We start from the raw sequence: 23,392 nt of genomic DNA on the forward strand, positions 1-23,392 counted from the left end.
ATTTACATGTGCATAAAGAATTGTTTGATTCCACCAAACTTATTGATCATTGAACCTTGTTTATGTTTTGGCTGGAAAATCGTTAGTGAGACCTTGAATTGTCTATTTCAGGAATAAAATGTTTCTTTCCAAGTATACCAACATAGGATCCTTCGAGAAACTTGATATAGAAACCCCTGATATTTACGTGAAGAAAATTGTGTTTGGATGTGAATATTATGCTAAAGTTCATGGGCAACCTATCTTAATGAGAAAGGATATCATAGCAGCCACTATCATTAATTGCTTACCTAACAAATTTCCATACCTAGAACTCAAGGAAAAGTTTAAAGACATGCATTCTGATAATGGAACTCCAAACTTGACTAAGTATGGGACTTGGGATGGTAGATGGAAATATGATTCAGAAATTCTGACCACCATTATTGAGGCGGCAGAAAGTGGGTTTAGAGACGGTAAAATCGTAGGGAGTCATGTTGGAGATGCCGTTACAGAAGAACCTATGGGAATAAGTGTAAATAATGACCTAGAAGAAAATGATGTAGCTGTGGAGAATGAGAATGTAGGTGTTGAGGCAGAGAATCCTAACCTAGTGGCCCATGAGCCAACCATTGAATTTCTAGTGATTCAGATGCATAGCTCGAAAGTGAACAGGAGGTGGCAAGTGAGCCTAATCAAGATAAAGATATGGAAGAAGATGAAGACCCTGGAGAAGAGTTTGATGATTTTGAGATCTAAATTTCACTCCGCAAGTTTCAGGAGCAATGGATAGGCAAGAGGCCACAAATATTTTGAAGTCATAAATAGTTAATTAGCTCTTTTATGTTTTAAAGAATAAGTAGCGAAGCTACAACAGTTTAAAGTTAAAGTTTATTGAAGTTTGAAATGTTCTTTATTATTTTCAAGGATGTAATAAACCTTTATAGAGTTAGCAATAGAAGTTAAAGTATTCATTTCCAGTTTGAGAATTCCATTATTCGCCAACAATAGTTTATGTTTGTGTCATAGAACTTTTATGTTAATTTGAGGACAAGTGCGTTATTATGGTTTAGAAATTGTTATTAACATTCTTTTGAGGAATAGAGTTAGATTATTGATAATCCAAATGATCATGAGTTTATTTTGGGCACCCGAATGGGAATATTATTACTTATTTGTTGTGATTGAACTTCCATTCATTGGTTTTCAAATTGTATGTCCTTGATGGGGATATTTTCTTGAATGAGTGACGATGATTGCTCTATTATTGGTGTACATTCTTGAATAAGTGTTTGTTGATGCGATTTCTATGATCAAATCTAAATTTCTTTCGTAGAGGGGACATATGAGTTATTTTAGGTCGCACACTAGAATGTCAAGCAATAGTGAGTTAGTTGCTACTATTCGCCTTTTGGCGGGAAGACTGGCTGAAGAGAGAACTGAGCGTCCTGATTCTACTGGGGACATGTTTGAGAGACTAACCAAAGTTAAGCCACCATACTTTAAGAAGCAAGCTGATCCTACCTTTTTAGAGAACTGGGTTAGAGAGTTTGAGAAACTGTTTGGGGATGTGAACTGTCTTGAGAACAGGAGAGTGGGTCAAGTTGTACTGTACTTGGAAGATGAGGCTGATTTGTGGTGGAGAGAAAATGGGGTTAGACTTAGCGCTGTTGAGAGATTCAATTGGGCTTCGTTGTTACTGCCTTAAGGAAACTCCTTTAATGAGAAAGCAAAAGGCACAATAATTGATAAACCTCGTGATGGGATTGGCTAAATTTGTACAAGGCTAAGATAGACGTACTGTGAAATTCAGAAAGTAAATTTAAGGAACCATATTGGAAGATTGACCTCGTATAGATGTTTTGAGAAGTCCAAAAACCTTTAGTTTTTTCTGTAATGCAAGTGAGGACTTGATGAATAAGGAGTGTGAACTATTTTTCTGCAGTGTGTTAGAAGTGGGTAAAGAAGTTGGAGTGGAAATCAAGGATGTTGCCATTGTGAGTGGATTCATTGATGTGTTTCCGAGTGAAATTGCAAGTATGTTACCTGTTGGAGCCTTTGAGTTCACTATAAACTTAGTTCCTGGAACGACACCTATAACTAAAGCACCATATAGAATGACACCTCTCAAAATGAGCAAATTAAGACACAATTGCAAGAGTTGTTTTGTTAAGGGGCATATTAGGCCTAGTGCATCACCGTGGGGAGATCCTGTGTTGTTTGTTAAGGAGAAAGATAAGAGTATGGAATTATGCATCGATTTTAGGCAGCTAAACACCATCAAGAACAAGTACCCTTTGCCTAGGATAGATGACATATTGGATCAATTGAATTAGGCGAGTGTGTTCTCGAAGACTGAGTTGTGTTTGAAGTATCACCAATTAAGGATAGCTGATAAGGGCCTAAGACCTCATTAGGACTCGTTATTGTCATTATGGGTTTAGAATAATGTCTTTTGGGTTAAGCAATGCACCTGCCATAATTATGGATTTGATGAATAAGATTTTCCACGAATTCCGAATTAAGTTCGTTATTATATTGATGATATCCTGATTTATCCAAGGAATGAGAAAGAGCATGACAAACACTTGAGGATTGTTTTGGAGACTCTTAGAAAGAATCTAGTGTTATGTGAATGAAGTATACAAATCTTGAAGTCACGTGTGTATAAGTGACACCGACGGAAAAGTGAAGACTAAATTGATTAAAAACTACGTTACTTAAGGGAATAAAATTAAGAGAAGATTCGAGTGGTCCAGGATCGTTAGAAATCATTTGTTGTCTTGAAAAGATGGGAAATATACGAATTGGTGAAAGAGCTAAGAGTTAATCCCAAGAGTTATACATCCATGAAAGACGTGATGAGGTTCGGTAAAAAAAAAAAAAAAAAAAAAGTGAGCAGAAAGCGTTTCTGTAGATCCTACTAAGATTCAAGTTGTGACTGAGTGACCTACTCCAAAGAACGTGTCCGATATTTGAAGTTCTCTAAGCCTAGACGACTATTATAGGAAGTTGTGAAAGACTTTTCGAAGAAAGCAAAACCAATGACCAACTTGTTGAAAAAAGAATTGAAATTCAAGTGAAGTGAGAAATGTGAAAAAGCTTTCTAGGTTTTAAAGGAGCGTGTAACCTTCGCACCTGTTGTCGCATCAATTGAAACCTTATAAGGCTAATTACCCTACCCATGACCTAAAGCTAACTGCTATTGTGTTATCTGTGAATATTTGGAGACATTACCTTTATAGGGAAACATGTAAGATCCTTGCCGAGCACAAAAGTTTGAAATTTTGGCAGTAAGGTCCAGTTGAATCTTGGGGACGACATTGAAAATGAGTATTGCTTTCCACCCTGCAACCGATGGTCAGCCTGAGAGGACTAACCAAACCATGGAAGATATGTTGAGAGCCTGTGCTATTGACTTTAAAGGGCAGTTGCTAAACCATCTAGATTTGATTGAATTTTCGCGCAACAATAGTTACCATGCGAGAATTAAGATTACACCTTTTAAGGCGTTGTATGGAAAGAATTGTAGGAGTCCTACTTGCTGGAATGATTTTAGGGGAAATATTGTATTGGGGATAGAATTCCCTGAAATGAGTTACGGGGGCGTAACTCGTTTTCTTTAAGAGGGGTAGAATGCGATAGAAATTCGCGCTTTTTACCTATTTTTATAGCAATTTTATGCATTTTACGCTCATTTTTAGCAACTTATACATGTTGATGCAAAGTAAATAGATTCTCCGCATAAGAAAAAGGTGTTCATGAATAACACAAGCAACTTTAAGTTGGCAAAAGAGTGCACAAGAGTGGCACAAAGTACTTCTACAATAAGAATAAGTTGAAAAGTTTGGAAAGATATGTGAATTTTCGTGTCAAGTTTCGGGACGAAACTTCTTTTAAGAGGGGTAGATTGTAATCCCCCGTAATTTTATACATTTCATTTATATATTTTAACGTATATTTAATATATTTAAATAAGAATTTACGAATTTTGGAAATAAATAATATAATTAACGTATATTTATTTATTACATTTTAATATTTTCAACGATTTACGAAATTGAAAATGATTTTAGAATTTTAAGTTAAAACGAATTCGAATTATGAAATTCCGTTCGATTGAAATTAGGAAGCAATCCTAACCATTTTGGATTCAACAAACTAAATCTTAATCCTAGCCCAAGTAGTAAAGCCCAAGTTAAATAAACTACCAAGTAAACCCATAACCCTCTCCTTGTTTTTACTTCACGTAAAACTCAAATCCCAAACCCTCCTAATTCCTCCTCCTTCACGTGAAACCAACCTCCTCCCTCTCCTCCTTGCAGCCCCCTCTCCGCCTGCGTCAACCACCATCAACAGCCGCCGCCGCGACCACCCTTCCACCTGCACGCCGCCGTCGGTAACTTCCTCTCCCCTCTGTTTCTTCTTCGATCTCCCTTTCCGTTTATCACTCCTCCTCTCCCCTTAATTGTGGCTTTCATTTTTCGCACAACCACCACCGAGGACCACCAGCATTCGTCACTACGCCCAACCACGCACCACCGTGTGCGGCTCTGCCACCAGCCGTCCTCCGTCGATACCTCTTCCTCTTCCCTTTCGTTTTCTTTTGTTCCCTTTCGTTCCCCTTTCCCTTGTTGTTTATTCATCCTCCTCACTCGTGTTATGTTGTTGCGGCAGCCACCACCGCGCGCACCACCGCCCCATTGCCGCGCGCACCACCGCCCCATTGCCGCCGCGCCGCCGCGCCGCTGAACCACCTCCGGCCAGCCTTCTTTCCTTCTCTCTTTTGGTTATTTCTTAAACCCTAAGTAATTAAATGTTTTAATTATATTTTATCAATTTAATTTATGTTTTGATTGAATAAATTTATGGTTTTTATGATTTAATTACTAATTTTTAGATTATATGTTGTCGAAATTAATTTAATTATTTTCAGATTTGTTAATTACGTTTAAATTAGGGTTTTAATGAAGTTTTATTAACTTAATTCATGTTTCGTGAATATAAATTATAAGTTTTTATGATTAAGTTAGATTTTCAGATTTTACATTATGCTTAATTGATAATTTAATTTTCAGATTACATAGTTGAATTGAAATAAGGAATTTAATTATTAAAGCATGGATTTTTAAGGTTTTAATGTTCTAAAATCATAATAGAATGATTATACATTATTAAAGCTATTATTTTTATGATCTTAAGAATGTTAATTATGTTTTGGAATAGTTGAAATTAGTTATGTTTCTGAAAATTTAAAGTACGATGTTTGCAAAGAGTTTTCAACGAATTTCAATCACTAATTTAATAATTATGATGATAGGAAATCAAAGGTTTAAGTTTTGATATTGGGAAATGTTCTAAATATGTTTAGGATGCATTTAGAATGCTTTGTTATGGTTTCCAATGATTAGGAATTGATTTAGGTACGTTTCTTGATTGTTTTAGGCGGAGAATTCTTTGTGGGCGACTTTTGAAAGTGTTAAAGTGGCCTATCAGTTTGTTTACACAAGGTACGTACATACCTGTGTGCTTGGAACGTGTGCTAATTGTTGAAACCATGTTGAATCTTGTTGTTGAACTTGGTTATGTTGATATTGTTGTTGAACTTGGTGATGTTGATATTATGGACGAACTGGGTTATATTGAATGTGCATGTTTAATACTGTTGGACAAACTTATTGAACTTATTTTGCACTATAAGAACTGTAACATGTTAGTATGGATGTTTGATACAAACATGTTGGTTGGGAACACTAGATTATTCTATATGATTGGGTTGGATCAATTGGTTGTTGTTCCCTTTCTATCTTTTCACTACTTTATAAGGGCGGAGGACCTTGTTTAGTAAGTTGAAACTTTATGCCCATATACAGGGTTGCTCATGGTTAAAGGAAAGGTTGGTTAAGTTGGAATGAGTCTTGATTGATGCTTTTATGATCACTTACTTAATTCCAAGATAAAAACAGTTGTGAACAAATGTGAATTGTCTGTCTTATGTAATGGTTGAGTCATAACGGAATCTCAATTTGTAAGTCATGTAAAGTGAAACTGAATAGCAATAGCTTTAGACTTTGCACGTCTGAAGTGACGGACAAACAGGAGTTGGGGTTCATGGTGGTAGCCCATGGCCTTTTCTGGGACCGGATTGATCACCGTGTCCTATTTTTATTTAAACGTTCCTCGATATCGCAGGTCACTGAGGTTACGGAGTCGCGCCCGTACCTCGTCTTCCTTAGTGAAGACTTCTGGATGGTCAACTCGGTCCATTGTCTATTTCAACTAAAATAATATTATGGTTATTAAGCCTAGCTTAGTCTAGTCAAGTATAATCGTCAATTTATTATGTTTTGTCTGTCTTTCCTTATATTTATTAGTATCATGTTAGGGTTGTTGGTTTGATAGTATCATGCTAGGATTGTTGTTGTTTTAGTATGTAGTACTCAGCTTTGCTGATTACGTGCTTTGTTTGTGTGTGTTGATCATGGCTATGCCTTATTGATCCTGTGATGACCCATCTTTGGTGAGCAGTCTCTAAGGACCAATAAGCGTTGCCCATCTACAGGTTTGAAGATGATGCATCATTGGGATCGGGATTAGAGAGCTTGTAGTTCTATTCGTTTAATTAAGTGATTTAATTTGTTAACTTGGATTTGAAATTTGTCGTACTATTCGTATTTCCTTAATTCAGTTAATTGGTTTGGACCTAATATGTAATAGATTATTTATGAACCTAAAAGTTAGTTTTATGTTTTCCGCTGCAAAATTCTGAATAAGCCGTAACGTTTTCACACGGGCGATAATGCCTTGATAATTCTCTATGTTTTATATTAAAAGGTTATTTTAGAAAAGAGAGAATTGTCGGGGTGTTACATGATTAACAAATAGTTACGATGTCATTAGTGACTAATTGGCCGAAGAGAGGGAAAAGTAGCAATTGACAACAATAGCTAAAAAACTATGTGAGTAATTGTACTTTAAAAAACCTAGGTAGTAATTCACAAAATTTTCTATTCCTTACCCAGAAAAGTAAAAGAATAAAAATGTAAATTAGTAAATTTAGCAATTTATTGTAATAATTCAACATAACATTACTCACTCCTCCCGTTATTTAAAAAAAAAAGGAAATTAACTCTATCCCTTTTTGTTTGACTCATTTTTTCATTGTGGTAGGTCCTCAAATATTGCCCTAGTGCTATAAATGACATGAGTCTGACTGCTACTAAGTATTCAATGTATTAGTGCTTGTTTCGTTGCATGTAAAAAAATGGTATAATTTTCTATAAAATTTTAATGCCCATAAATATCTAATTTTTTTATTTATGAATATCAAGTTTGTTACTAGAACATACAACCCATCAAAAAAAAAAAGTTGGACATACAAGAATTTCTAATGCTCATCAGACTTTTCACTCAGATTGTAGGGGGAGAGCTAGAGAGGTAAGCTAATTCCTCCGCCTCGTTGAGTAGGATTAAGAGATTCGCTATTGTCAACCCAACAATGGAACATACATCTACTTTCTAGGAAATAAAATTCTCGTATGTCAACCAAACAACCATTTAGAGAACAAAAGGAAGTAGGTTGTATAATCAAATATCACATGAGTCGATATGACGCTAAAAATTAACCGACTGAATTCTTGCAAAATGATAAATTGAAAAAGAAAGATTTGAAATCGATCGATATATTTCTTCTTTCTCAAAACAAATGGGTCAACCAAGCCCTTCTAGGAACTCGTTTAAGAGAAGAAAAAAAAAAAAAAGAGATCTTATGTAAATACCGTGTTGTTCATGGAGATTCTGTAATATTCCATTTCAAAAACAGAAATACTAACTGGTAATTTTTGGAGATTAGATGCAGTTGATAGTTCACCATCTGGCATGTACAGAATGAAATCCTCGATTCTACAAGAAATTTTGTGAAATGCACACATACGAGTATACACTAATTACTCCTTGATATTGGTTACATCAGCAAAAATTGTATACGGAGCATCATTTTTTCTCATTTAAGCAGTAGAAACTGAATAATGTGTGTTTTCTGGATTCTGGATTCTTGATTACTAATTAGTAATTACTATTATGTTGCAATAGTTAAAGTACATAAAACATAGGCCCAAAAGAACTTAAAGAGTGTTAATAATGGATAAAATATCAACTAATCCCTACACAAACCAAAATTTTCAAAACAACTACGCGACAAAACCCTCCAACACTTGACAAACAGCTTCCCCAACACAGCACAACCGCTTTCAACATTATAATCAAAATGTGATTGGGAAGCACAATACACAGCTTGATTAAAACAGTTTTGTCTAGAGCACCAATTTGTTGAGCCTACATGCGATTGGTCTTCCATTCAGCAGGATTACGCTTGAAACATTGCCTTTTCCTCGACATAGCACAAACAGGTCAAAACTTCAGCTAATAATTCAGGGGATTGCGTTCATCGCCTTCTCATTCCCCGCCCGCGGCCACCTGCTCCTCGTCCTCTACCTCCCATACCTCAAAATGTAATTGGGAAGCACAATACACAGCTTGATTAAAACAGTTTTGTCTAGAGCACCAATTTGTTGAGCCTACATGCGATTGGTCTTCCATTCAGCAGGATTACGCTTGAAACATTGCCTTTTCCTCGACATAGCACAAACAGGTCAAAACTTCAGCTAATAATTCAGGGGATTGCGTTCATCGCCTTCTCATTCCCCGCCCGCGGCCACCTGCTCCTCGTCCTCTACCTCCCATAGCAGCAGCATCTCCTTGAGCACTCTCTGACTGCAGTACACCACAAGTTCATTTAAATATCTCTCCAAGTTCTCTGCTTACTGGAGTTGCACATTTCCCTCTATTAACAGACAGCCCATTTTAATGTGAAATTTAATCTCCACCCATTATTTTATACAATCATTTGTACCTAACTTTATGACAAAAAATCACTCTAGTTTCTTCTTGGCAGTACAGGATAAACTCAAGTGGAATACTTTTTTTTTATTGAACAAGTTATGACAATACAACACTACTTTTTTTAACTCAACGAGTAATCAATAATCATTCAAAATATCAAACAGCTAACCAGTAGACAATCAACAATATCATATACTTCGTATTTTTTTTACCTTGGGATTCTTCACTGTTTCATCAACGCTCAAGACAAGACAGGCTGCTTCTGAAGCTGCATTTATTGCATTTATCTGGAACAATATAATAGTTGCCCGGTGAAATAAATGCCATATGCTACAACAATCTAGCACAAACAGAAATAATACATACTTTGACAACTGCTGGCTCCCAAACAAAATTGGCAAAGGAATCAGTTATTCCTCCAGTGTTGATGTCCACCCCATAATTAGCACCCTCACCTACAAATAAAAATGTTAAGCTACCATTAAACGTCTTTTCCAGCCCCTAATCTTTAACATATAACAGGGTCGGGTCAAATCATTGGACACATGAATAGAAGCAACAGTACCAGAGGGAAGCGCATGCTTCTGTCTCAATTTGTTCAGCACATCCGTCGCATCAAATCCAGCATTGTCACAAAGCTGTCTTGGGATTACCTGATATACGACGGAGTATTTTTAAGCAAGCGGAGAAGTATTATCAAAGAAATGTGCAACCAATTGAAAAAACGAAGGATAGTCAGCTACAGCGTTAGATGGTAAAAAATCGCAACTTCATATCTTTTACTCTCTCCGTTGCAAACTTGCTATTTTGGGGTGTTTCAAAAAAATTGCAACACTTAGCTTTCTGGCAACTTTCTCATTCACTTTTTTAATACCTGGCCCACCCTTTCTCTCCCCCCTTCTCTATATATTCATTAAGATATGCTTTTTACTTATTGTATGATTACATGGGTTAGCAACCCACTTGTTGCCTCTCTCCTCTTGCCCAATATATTGTGTCGTTTACAAGTGTCAATTTCAGTGCAACGGAAAAAGTACTACATAGATAAAGGCTTAAATTAATTGCACGTTGCAGAACTTGATGTCAAGCAATAACAGAACTATAACGGAAGGCTGAAGACCAAGGCACAAATGGGGCTGTAACATCTCCACACCAGGTCATGGCCTCCATGGAAAGAACATATTTCTTGGAAAGAGAATTTGAAAGCAATGATAACAAAGGCATAAATCAGGACCAACCTCCAAAGCTTTGGCATAAGAGTTTATAAACAGCTGAGATTTTCCAGCTATTGTTCTGGCATGCTGTCTTAGGTGTCGGCTTATTTCCATCTGAAAAACATAACCACATCAGCACAGAAAATACCATTATAAAGTGACCACGGCAGAGTTAATTTTGTTATTATATCACATACATCTATGGCCCCACCACCAGCAACAACGGTAGAGTTCTTAACAGCTCTTCTAACTATCATAATAGCGTCGTGCAGGCTGCGCTCTGCTTCTTCAATGAACTGAAATGATACAAAAAATGCATATCAAGAAAAATATAAATAACAAAGCATAGTTAACATACTAGGAAGTCCACTCACCTGATCAGCTCCACCACGAAGAACAATGGTGGCTGTATGACCAGAAGGACATCCACTGAAAATATTGAACCTCTCATTTCCAACTTGCTTCTCCTCAAATATCTCACATGTTCCAAGAACCTTCCAAATCCAAGATTACTCAGAATAAAAAAAAATATTAAATCCCATCTCATATCAGCAGCAATCAAACTAACCATACCTCATCAATTATGTTGTTGACTGATGTTTGGACAGTCCCACCAGTTGCAGCAGCAACACGCTGTAGATCTTCTTCAGCAACACGGCCAGCACAGAAAATATCTCTATCACAAAATACTGCAGATAAGGAGAATTCATCATGGCTGTGAACTAATATCAGAATTAATCTGTAAATCATAAGACTACAAGATTACCAAAAGGAACAATTGACCATAAACCATCACCCGCATACAATTATTACGAACATTTTACAAAATAAAAAATGTATGTTTTAAAAGGATAAACAAATTTGAAAGTGATTAAAATATTGAAGTATCGAACTATAATAAGCAATTGATGAAATAAGTAGATTAGTAAATAATGGTTAGAAGTGAAAAGATAACACAGACAGCAATAGCAAATTATAATACGGAAACTTACAAAACTAAAGCATTAAATTCCTAAATTTTAAGGTATACAAGATATCAGTGCAGTAGCAATCACAACATAGACAAATGAGTTGAGGAAAGGTAAGATAGGGGGAAAATCATATTGCCCACAAACCTATCTTAAAAGGAAGACACCTTATGATCCACCACATAAAACCTAGCACAACACTACAACCCACTCAAAAAGCCATATCTTCCATTAACTCTTAGCGGGACAAGTCTTGCCACAACCACATCATCAAATATTCTTAGGCCTGCCTCTACTCGGCAACTAAGTGCCTACTTCATATAAGTTTTGACTCACACGTCACTGTTAAGTGTTAACATACGTTGCCTCCCAACTTATTTCTTCTCATTTCATTTTTTATATTATCTACCCTACTCCCTTCGTCCCCAATTGAACTTCCAAATTGAGTTGGGCAGAAGTATAAAGGAGAGAAATTGTGGTGGGTTAAAACACATAAGTGGATATTTTTCTAATGTTTTTTGGGGGGAGGTGATAGCAAGTGGGGCCACAAAGTATGGAGGTAACTCGGTAAGAGATTCAAAAACAATATTTCCTCCGTTTTTTTTCTTTTTTTGAAAGTTGCATATTACTTGTATCATTTTCTCTAATGGTATGTATGCATTCACATGCCTTTTTGTGTGTTCACCCACACCAAATACCCATTTTACTCTTATACATATTTTATACTTCCTCTGTTCGTTTTTACTCGCAACGTTATTCACTTTACGCATGCCAATGCATAACTTTGATCATTAATATCTTTAATTCTCTTTAAGCAAAAATTATAAAAAGTTGATATTTTGAAAATACACATTGAGACTAAGCTAACAAGATCTCACATGTCTATGTTTTATGTTACATATAAATCACTAACAAGAGTCGAAGTAGAATATGTGAATAGTGTAAAAAATCCAAACGCTGCGTTATTGAAAATCGGAGGAAGTATTTATCATTAATACCTAACATTTTCTACTTAATTTGTTTGTTATCACATGGGCATATTCTTGATATTTACTTCCTTTCTTAATGTTTGTGCTCAGCCCAAATGGTATTTATTATGAGGACCCAACCCAAGGCGAGAAATGCGAAAGTTACGGAACTGTATAGTTGCAATCTAAGAAACAATCACATCCTCGCCAGCATAAGCTTCTAGATTTAGCTCTCTCGGCTGTCTAAGACTCTATCTACCCCATAAATAATAGATAATTTGATAGCTACACTACAAAATATACTCTAAAATTTATAAAATATTTTCTTACGACAAAGAAATCCTTAGACAAGACACATTCAACTAGAGCAAAAAACATTAAGGTTGACTAACTCACTCAAACAAGTACAGAACAAAATACACAGCAATGTAAAGGATGACTAGATAAGACACATTCAACTAGAGGAAAAAACATTAAGGTTGACAATCAACAATAACCTTCCTTCCCTGAGACATGCGAATTGAATATTTATGAATTCAGAATGCAAACATGGCCTAAAAAATGACATATCGCACGTCTATCATTTTGTGTTATATAATTTTTAGGAACCAACACATGTTTACAGAATAGCCTATCGTCCATTTAACAAGAACAAAAAGAAATAAAAGAAGATCTGATCTCATCAAGATAAAACCATCAAAGAAGAAGACACTGCACAGTCACAACTGTTGAGCAGTTCCATTACGAACATCACTAATTTTGAGTCCCTCTTATTTAACCTACACATGAAGTATGTAAATAAACCCATAGCTCATCTTAACATATATCGAATATATCAATAAAGAGAATCTATATTTTTGAATAACGAACTATCTTAATTATGAAAAAAAACAAACTAGCATGAGTAGCATCCCTCTAATGCGAAGTTCTGTTCTTCTAGAGTTGATTTAAACAAAATTTCCCATACCACTGTCTCACCCAATTGAACCACTTCAGTGATCTTCATCAGACAAGGTAAATGCAATACAAGCAAAATATAAGTATAAACATAAAGCACACAAAGGTCAATCACAGGAAGGTTCAAAAGTCATTACCTGTGTTGCCAGGTCTCCAATTGCCAACCGTGAAAGAACAATTTTAGCACCAGTCTGCACACATTTGTCTAATTTGTCATAAATGATATTCCATTCAGCATCAACAATTGACTGATATTGGGATGGATCTGAAAGCCTGCAGCAGAGAGGAGTTAACGTAAGACAACCAAATGCATACAATATGTCAGTAAACAAATCATCAACTAAGTTTACCTTATCTCTGCATTTTCTTTCTCAGATTTCAGTTCCAACTCAATGTTCAACAGTAGTATCTTAGGTGACAAAAATTTCTTAGGCTGCTGTTCAAAACCAGCATAAGAAAATGTCTTCTTAAACGCTACACCGTTGACAAGAAATGAATCCCGCATGTTGCCTCCTGGTACCTACATGAAACGCCAACTATATTATTCCTGTCTCACTATCAAGGATTCCATAAAATATCAAAAGAAAATCTTTTGAGCATATACATGTTTACAAAAGCATTTGGGTTTGATATATAAAAAAAAGAACATACAACCCTAAGTAGCACCCTAACAAGTGATTGCTGAAGTTAGCGCGGGTTCTTCAAGAGATAGGATAGGATAGGGAGAGTAAACATCAACTGAAGGTCTGAAGTTGCTCACCTCTTTCTGAGTATCCTGTAATTGAAACCCCTTCTACAATCGCGGGGACATCTTGCTGTATTCCTACAACATGGTCCTGAAAACCCTTATTTTTCACCCCCTTTTCCACACCACTGATTGCATTCATTCCTAGCCTTATATTAACGAGTCAGTGGAAACTGGAAGAGTTAAGGGGGGGAGCGACTACTTATGTAACACCCCGACAATTCTCTCTTTTCTAAAACAACATTTTAATATAAAACGTAGAGAATTATCAAGGCATTATCGCCCGTGTGAAAACGTAACGGCTTATTCAGAATTTTGCAGCGGAAAACATAAGGCTAACTCTAGGTTTATAAATAATCGATTATAGGTTTAATCCCAAAATCATCCAACGAAAATAAGGAAATATAAATAGTACGACAAGTTTAAAGTCCCAATTAACAAAACCAAGTTAACTTAGCAAATCAAAACTAAATACAAGCTCTGTATTCCCGATCCCAATGATGCAACATCTTCAAACCTGCAGATGGACAATGCTTATTGATCCTTAGAGACTGCTCACCAAAGATTGGGTCATCACAGGATCAATAAGGCATAGCCATGATCAACATGCACAAGCAAAAGCACGTAATCTGCAAAGCTGAGTACTACATACTAAAACAATAATAATCCTAACATGATACTATTGAACGAACAAACCTAACATGGTACTAATAAAACACGAGTAAGGACAGACAAAACATGTTAATTTGACGACAACACTTTACTAGGCTAGGCTACACTGGACTAGACTTTTACAACAATAACATTATTTTAATTGAAATAGTCAATGGACCGAGTTGCTACTAGAAACTTCTTCTTCTTCACTAAGGAAGACGAGGTACGGGCGCGACTCCGTAAACCCCAATGACCTGCGATATCGAGGGACTTTTAAATAAAAATAGAACCGGGGATCAATCCGGCCCCAGAAAAAGTCATAGGCTACCCATGACCTCAACTCCTGATTGTCCGTCACTTTAGACGTGCACAGTCTAAAGCTATTGCTACTCATTTTCACTTTACATGACTTAACTTTTAATACTTGGTTATGACTCATCAAACATAAATATTATATTCAACAAGTAAACACAACTTCTTTTATCTTTGAATTAAACAAGTGATCACAACGTTCAACCAAGAGCCAATTCCAACTATTTTAATCCTTCCTTTATCCATATTTAAAAACCTTTATTAGGTATAAGGTTCAACTACCAAACAAGGTCCTCGGCCCTTATAACGTAGTGAAAATCTAAAGAGGAACAACGATCAATAAAGATCTAAACCAATATTAAATACTATAAAGTTCCTCAAAACAACATGCTTGCATCAATATTCCATGCTAACATGATTCAATTCTTATAAATAAAGTTCTATGCTCAGCGCATTAATTCAACGACATTGAACATGAAATTCCAACATAAACAAGTTCATAAATATATTCATCATATTCTCAATACAACACACATCCAAGCACACAGGTATGTATGTACCTTGTGTAAACAAACTGATAGGCCACTTTAACGAATTCAAAAGTCGCCTACAAAGAATTCTTCGCCTAAAAACAACCAATAAAATTCCCCAATCAATATCCAACCATTTACAGCAATACTAAAGTACTCTAAATACACCCTAAACATATTTTGAACCATCCCAAATATCGTAACTTAACTAAATAACCTCCAAGCATAATAACTATTAAACTAATGATCCCAAAACGTTCTAAACTCCAATAAAACATCCATTTTAAAATTTCCAGCAATATAAAATAATTTCAAACGTCTACAAAACATAATCAACGTTCTTAAAATCATAAAAATAATAGCTTTAATAATATATAATCATTCTATTTTGATTTTAGAATATTAAAACCTTAAAAATTCATGCTTTAATAGTTTAAAATACTTATTTAACCAAATTAATAAATCTGGAAATTAAATTTGTTACTTAAACTTAATATAAATTCTGAAAATATACTTTAATCATAATAACTTGTAATTTATATTCAATAAACACGAATTAAATCACTAAACTAATTTAAAAGCCTAACTTACATATTAATCAACCAAAGCTGAATTTAATTAATTTACAATCTCAATATCAAATCTGAAAATTATAATTTAACTATAAAGATTAATAATTTAATTCAAGAAACATAAATTAAAATCAATAACCTTAAATCAAAATATTTAAATAACTTAGGGTTTAAGAAATAACCAAAACAAGAAGGGGAGAAGAAGAGGTTGGCCGACGACAAGGGGCGGCGGCAGCAGGAACAAATGGTCGCGAAGGTTGGTGGCGCGACGGCGGTTCAGGTGGCAGGGAGGTCGTTGCACGACGTGAAGAAGGGAAGACGAACGCGTGGAGAAGAAAGAGGAGTGCTGCTGTGCGTGGAGGGTGCGGCAGCAGCAGGGCGACGCGGTGGTCGCGCGGCTGTTGGTGGTGGTGTCTGGTTGATGGTGGTGGTCGCTGGCGCAAAACAGAAACGGAGGTTAAGGGGAGAGCAAGAAGCGAAACAAAGAGAGAAGGAAGAAATACAAGGAAAGAGAAGAGGGAGTTACCGGACGGCGGAGGTGATGGCTCGACGGCGGTGGTCACTACGGTGGTGCGACAGGCGGCTGAAGTGAGGAGGAGAACACGAAGTGCTGAAGCAGGGTTTGGAAGTTTGTTTTTCACGTGAAGTCTAAAGCAAGAAGGAGGTTTGTTGGTTTCACGTGAAAAAGAAAAGAGGAAGGAGGATTATTTTGGGTTTATTGATTTGGGCTTTACCCAATTGGGCCTAGAATTAGGATTTGGGTTTTAGTGTTTGAGTGTTTGAGTCAAACCGAATAGGATTGTTTTTCCGAATTCAACGAGTTTTCCTAATTCAAATTCTTTTCAACATAAAATTCTAAAATTATTCTTGATTGCACAAACGTTAAAATATTTAGAATATATTTAAATAAAATTAAATATGCATTAAATATATAAATATAATGAATTTCAAAAATCGTTAAATATATAGAACGTACTTAAATTAAAATAAATATACGTTAATTATATATTTATTACTAAAATTCATAAATTATATTTAAATATAAATAATATACGTTAAAATATATTAATAAAATTTATAAATTTACGGGGGATTACAACTTATGCCCTAAAAATTTCTTCCTTAAGGCTGCTAAGGCAAGAAGAAACCTGTAGGGTGTTCCCAGAAATATGCAGGATCTGCAAGATAGCATAGTAGGCACTCCTAGACCAGATCAATTACTACCATTCATATCTCTTTCCTCTATAATTTCTTTGTGTCTCTTTTGAAAGAGACAGTTACCAATCTCAAACAAAGAGGACCATTTCTATTTAAAGCGGGACCAGACCCCAGATCAGCAAGATCTAGATTGAAAAGTAGTCAGCATTTACAGTCATTTACTCTTAAAGAACTCCATAGACCATAATATAAAAGATTGCCAAGTTTGCCACAAGAAGCAGACTGATGATGGGTAAACTACTTTACTTCACCCAAAAAAAAATCCCATAATATAGCCAGCTGCTGAGAGTGACAAAAAGTTAGAACCTGCTTCCACAGTAGTGCCAAGACTGCCAACTGACTAAAGATGGCCTTGTGCTCTAAGATTCATCAGTAGAATTAAGACAGAATCACATGCATAATGGCCATTTCTAGAACTAATTGTATCTACGTGTTTCCATACAAACTCGTAGGTAAAGAATTTCCATAACCAAAAAAGATTTAGCTTGTTTGCATAAACCTTGACTAATTACTGGTAAAGGAAAGAGATTAGTATAGATAGGATGGTGTATAAAGAATTAAAGACAACTCAACCGAAACATAGCTGAAGATGGAAAATCCTAAACCTGATTTACCAATGCCCTGCTGATGAATTCTCCGAAAATGCTTAGAACAGTTTAAACCTCAAATACATATAACTCAGTTTACACATTCAAACTTAATAATATACTTAGTTGCATGACTTCATTCCAACTACCATTGCTTGTGCGACTTACCATAAATTCATTATCATTTCATGACTATGTAAAAGAAAAGCATGTTGATAGTTTAAAAACTCTTGGAATCGTTAATAGAATAAAACATGACATAAAATAATTTAGAGCATGTTTCAAGGCACGAGCCCACCTGTAGCTAAAATTCATCCTCATACCAGAAAAATCTATCAACTTCACATAAAGTGCCTCTAGATATCTTGTAGAATTCTAGTCTGCCAGACCTTAGCCCTTCTTGCCAACAATCCTCCAACAAAGACACCGATTAAACTGGCAGCCTAGTGCAATAAGAACATCATACAATTTCGGTAAAGGAATTAATGGTCAGTACCAGCAATTTTTGGATGTAAATTCTATGACCCAATTCGACTAAATCCTTTCACAAATATAACGGCTAGCGTTCTAGGACGGGCCATCAAAAAAACAACCAATGAAAGGGGTAAGAACAGTGAAATTGAATATTTTCCTGAATAACTCAGCAGATATATATTATAGGATGTGCACGGGTCAAGAGTTGCGTAAAATCAGATGGCTCGTGTTAATATAATCTAAAGCTCCACCAATAGAGACAGCTACCTTTTTAATTCCAATCATGCTCAGTCTGTCATCAACTCCAACAGCAAGAACCGCATCAACAACCATCTGTGCGAAGAATTCTTTTTCTCCCCCAATAAGCTTCGAGCTGAGTGTCGTCGCTGCGCACTTACCTAGTAAGCTTTTCTTCTCTTCCAAACTCTTTCCCTCAATACTGATAGCCAAGTCTTTAACCTTCTGAATAGCCTGCACAAAAATTTAATTTCCGGAACAACATTGATAAGAATAAGAGTTATCCTGTAACAATACAAAGAAGACTAACTAAAAATAACAATAATGACAAACTACGCAGCAATACCAATTGGGATGCATTTCGGTAACTTCGAATCAAATTTTGCGGATGGACTCCATCTTCAATAAATGGCTTTGCCTCCTTCAAAAATTCACCAGCTAGTAGTACAACTGTTGTGGTACCATCTCCAACCTGCATATAACACATTACATATGTAAATACATCCAACCAAATTCAAAAACTTAAGGAGCAATCCAATCATTTGGTTGATTTATCAAAACAACTAACACATTCTAAGTGTTTGGTAACAGCAAGTATCAAATACTTCTTCTATAAAAGATATTGCGATGACCAAAACAATGGAAATATATACTTCAAATGCACTAAGTATTTCACATAGTTTCGCTCACACATGGAAGTGAACTATGAGCATGTTTGGCATAGTGTTTTTTAGGTGTTGGAAATGGAATCAATGAACTGTTTCATTACCTATTGTTTGGTATGATAGGTAGGTAATATACTCTATTTCCTAAGGGTAACCATTAGGACCTAATTCTAACTTCTTACCTTTCCCAACCCTATGGTAACAAAATCATTACCCTTGATACAAGGGGTTTATTTCCTTGGTTATACCAAAGGACTAATAATTTCAGCACTTGACATTATCATTTCCCCTTCTTATTTGTTTCTTTTCAATTCCATTTCTTAAATTTATACCAAACATGCACTACAAGTAATATAAAGAGACGTGTATGATAAATAAAATTCCACTTGAAGTTGTTACATCTGTGCAATTGGATGGTTCAAACCAATACCCAACTCAAGTGAATAGAACACCACGGCAGAAGGGGAAAAAATTCCAAATCAAACCCTATCCCTCATGCAACTACAGAAACAAAATGCAATATCTATAACAATGTAAATCCAATTCACCAAGAAAAAAATACATAAAAACCAAAAATAGTAAATATTCTAGCCATCCCCTAACATTCAAAATATAAACTCCGTATTCATCAAACTTAAATCTTGTTTGCAAAGTCCTTTCCATCAAGTACTACGAGTTAAGAAACCTAGGAGTACAACCCAGCCACTAAATATAACTCGGTTCAAGTTGAATTAGTAAAAATGTGGCATATTTCAACAAGGGCATTTCAAAAACCGTCCCAAAAAATCAAAGAAATTGCCAACAATAGCCTAACATTCTAACATTATAAAAAAATAATCAAATATACGCAGAAGCAATATAGAAAAAGCAAAAAAAAAAAAAAAAAAGTAAATATCCCACCAAAACACTAACCTTCAAACATTAATAAAAAAGTACACAATAATTCATCAAACTAAATCCAGTAAAATGTTGCATATTGCATTCTATCCAATTCTATCAATCAAACAGACCTAGAATTAAAACCCAAATACCAAATCTAGCTCAAATCAACTTAAAATGCGACACATTTCAAACAAGGGCATAAAGAAAACCGTCGAAAAAAGCGAAAAAGCTACCAAACAAACAAGCAAAACTTCCCAAATTAAATGGAATACCTCAGAATCTTGGGAGCGAGCGATATCGACGAGGATCTTAGAAGCAGGATGAATAATATCAAGGAGCTTCATAATAGTCGCGCCGTCATTAGAAATGGTGGTGTTACCTTTATCGTCATGGATAAGCTTGTCCATACCTCTGGGGCCTAGAGTAGTGCGAACAACATCGGCGATACCAGTGCAAGCATTGATGTTGCTGATTAGCTGCGCCTTGCCCTGCGATGTGTCTGTGCCTTCCTTGAGGAGTATGATCTGTGGCTGCATCATCGCCGCCATTGGTGTAGAGGAGAGAGAAAATGAGGGGACTAGGTTTTAGCAGAGAGTGCGAGAGTATGATACATTTTCTTAGGCAAAAATAACAAAGAGATTTTCACAAACTTCCTCATACTCTATTTTCCACACTTTTCCATTTTAATAACCAAACAAAATAAAATTAATTACCGAGTATGATACATTTTCTTTACACAATTTTACTCACCTTTCCTTATTAAACCCATTTTACCAAACACTACTCCCTTCGTTTCTTGTTGTTCTTTACGTCAATTCCACTTGCATGGACCCGGTCCACGCCATAATTAACGTGGACCAGGGTACTTTCTTAAATTACAGTGATGGATCTGAATGATTTCACGTGACCTAATCTACCTCCTTCCCCTTCTTTCTCTCCCTTCCCACCACACCACCCCTTTCCATTTTCTCTCTCCTCCCTTTCCCCATGGCTTCTGAAGAGGACCACCCTATCTACAACAACGACGATTTCGACAATGATGATGATGACAGTGAGCCTCTCGATGGTGGTGTTCATGGCGATGATCTTGCCGTTGATTCTGATTCTTCTTCCGGCGAAGATTCTACCATCGCCAGAGATTCCAGCGTTGTTATTGTTGCATCCCGGCATCCTCTGCTACTATCTCCGTTGTTGTTCCACCACCAACGCCGAACTCTTCGAGTGTTGTGACAATCGCACCGCCGGATCCAAAACGAGTAATCTTGAAAGGCGGAAAGGCAATGTGGTTGCGGCTAATCTGTACATCATCCTCGTGTTATTTATTATTGTAAGAAGCATATGCAGCTGTCGTAGAAAGATCAAGTAGATGGTTCTGAAAGAAGAACATCAAGATCTAGCTTTTGAAAGATGATTTAGCTCTCCTAAAGTCCCACATAAGCCTTCTTATTTACCTTATTACGCATAAAAATACTTGATACTCACACCTATTAGCAACTTAGAATCACCTTTCTTTTGGGTAGAAATTTGTATGGGTTCTAAGTCTATATATATGATGGTAAGATACTCGTAGATTTGCATATATAGTTATTGTTATGATCATATAGTTACTATCATAATAGCATAGTCACTCTTATTACTAATAACACAGAGTACAAAAAAAAACATAAAAAAAACATAATGAAAATATATTAACTATTAAAACATATTGTTACCATTATACATGATATAGTATCTCTTGTTGTTCAAGTCATATAGTAACTTCCGTCATAATATAGTAAATTTTATTACTAATAATGTAGAGTAGAAAAAAGAACATATAAGAACCTAATACTACACATAGTAACTATTTCAAACATATAGTTACTATTATACATGATATAGTTACTATTACTATTATTCATGGTTATATAGTCACAGAGTTGCAGACATAGTTAGTGTTATAATCATTTAGTTACTGTCTTCGTTATATTGTTACTCTTATTACTAATAATATAGAGTAGAAAAAATAACAAACAAATGAAGAATATTACGCATAGTAACTATTTCAAACATATAGTTGCTATTATGCATGATATAGTCACTATTAATAACTCTTTTTATTCTATAGTTACTATTATAATCATATAATTAATGTTATCAAAATTAAAAGAGTAACTATTTCAAAAATAAGATTAATTATATATTCATTCTTGTTGACAAAAAGAGTAAATTATAGAAACTATATGTTCTGTAAAGTAATTATATCTTCATAATAGTAACTATATAAAAATATATAGTCATTTCGATAAAAATAACTATTATATCCAAAGAGTAACTATATGTTCAGTAAAGTAACTATATCCTCATAATAGTAACTATGAATAAATAATAATAAAGTCATTTCAATAAGAATAACTATTCTTTCCAAAGAGTAACTACATCATATAGAAAAGTATTTTAACTGTAGAACAATTACTACGAATTATATTTTAAAATAAACAATATAATATAAAAAATTAGAAACTATATGTTATGTGAAGTAACTATATCTTCATAATAGTAACTATGAAAAAATATAGTCATTTCGATAAGAATAACTATTTTATCCAAAGAGTAACTATATGTTCTGTAAAGTAACTATATCTTCATAATAGTAACTATGAAAAAATAATAATATAGCCATTTCGATAAGAATAACTATTTTATATAAAGAGTAACTAAATCATATAGAAAAGTAATTTTAACTGTAGAACAATTACTATAAAGTATATTTTAAAATAAACAATATAATATAGATGCTTTAGAGGTCATATAGTAACTTTTTCGATTATAGTTACTATTATTTCATATAATTACTGAAATAAAAACAGAGTGACTATATCAAAAGTAAGAGTAATTATAACTCTTGAACAATAATTAAGAAAACATTAACTACATGATTAGTTGTTTTGAACTACGACAACCTAATTATTTACATCTATTCAATAAGACATATTAAACTCAAATGTTTTTGAACTAAAAAGTACTAATCGCCACATCCACGTCCCTTGTTTACACACACACGTCCTCTCCTTCGACGCCCGCGTCCTCTCTTTTCTCTACCACGTCCTTGGTTTTCATTGTGGTCAAATTTTTCTTCTTCTTCTCCTGCTTTTGTTTTCCTTGCAGAAGTTATTCTTTGCACGACTTCAATTATGGATGCATCATCTTTGTATTTCTGAATCAATAGCATATAAACTAAGTTAATAATTTAACATTTAAATATGAATAAGTAACATAGTAACTATTTTAAACATATAGTTTATATTATACATCATATAGTAACTCTTACATTTAATGATGGTAAGATACTCGCAAAACTGCAGATATAGTCATGTTTATAGTCATATAGTTACTGTCATAATAACATAGTCACTCTTATTATTAATAACACAAAGAACAACAAATTATGAATGTAAAAATAACATAATGATAACAAATCATGACAAAATAAGCATAGTACATATTTCAAATATATAGTAACTATATAAACCATATAGTAACTATATAA

The 23,392-nt window shown here is 34.8% G+C and overlaps 1 protein-coding gene and 1 long non-coding RNA gene across 2 annotated transcripts; one reads left to right on the plus strand and one right to left on the minus strand.

The window, feature by feature from the left end:
* Positions 1 to 4,237: 4,237 nt before the first annotated feature.
* Positions 4,238 to 6,758, plus strand: LOC130460735 (uncharacterized). Its single transcript, XR_008920824.1, has 4 exons — positions 4,238 to 4,378; positions 4,657 to 4,768; positions 5,425 to 5,489; positions 6,508 to 6,758. It is a non-coding gene; the product is annotated as an uncharacterized lncRNA (long non-coding RNA).
* A 1,329-nt stretch (positions 6,759 to 8,087) lies between these two features.
* Positions 8,088 to 20,486, minus strand: LOC110789461 (T-complex protein 1 subunit eta). The gene is given in 14 exon segments (XM_056828235.1): positions 8,088 to 8,751; positions 9,093 to 9,167; positions 9,247 to 9,335; positions 9,446 to 9,533; positions 10,119 to 10,208; positions 10,292 to 10,390; positions 10,469 to 10,588; positions 10,668 to 10,775; positions 10,778 to 10,783; positions 13,125 to 13,260; positions 13,338 to 13,507; positions 18,347 to 18,550; positions 18,663 to 18,788; positions 20,136 to 20,486. Coding segments are annotated over 14 exon segments (1,674 nt in total). The 5' UTR covers positions 20,412 to 20,486; the 3' UTR covers positions 8,088 to 8,664.
* Positions 20,487 to 23,392: the final 2,906 nt, after the last annotated feature.

The sequence above is a fragment of the Spinacia oleracea genome, chromosome 5 (genome assembly GCF_020520425.1).
Source record: "Spinacia oleracea cultivar Varoflay chromosome 5, BTI_SOV_V1, whole genome shotgun sequence".
NCBI classification, from domain to species: Eukaryota; Viridiplantae; Streptophyta; class Magnoliopsida; order Caryophyllales; family Amaranthaceae; genus Spinacia; species Spinacia oleracea.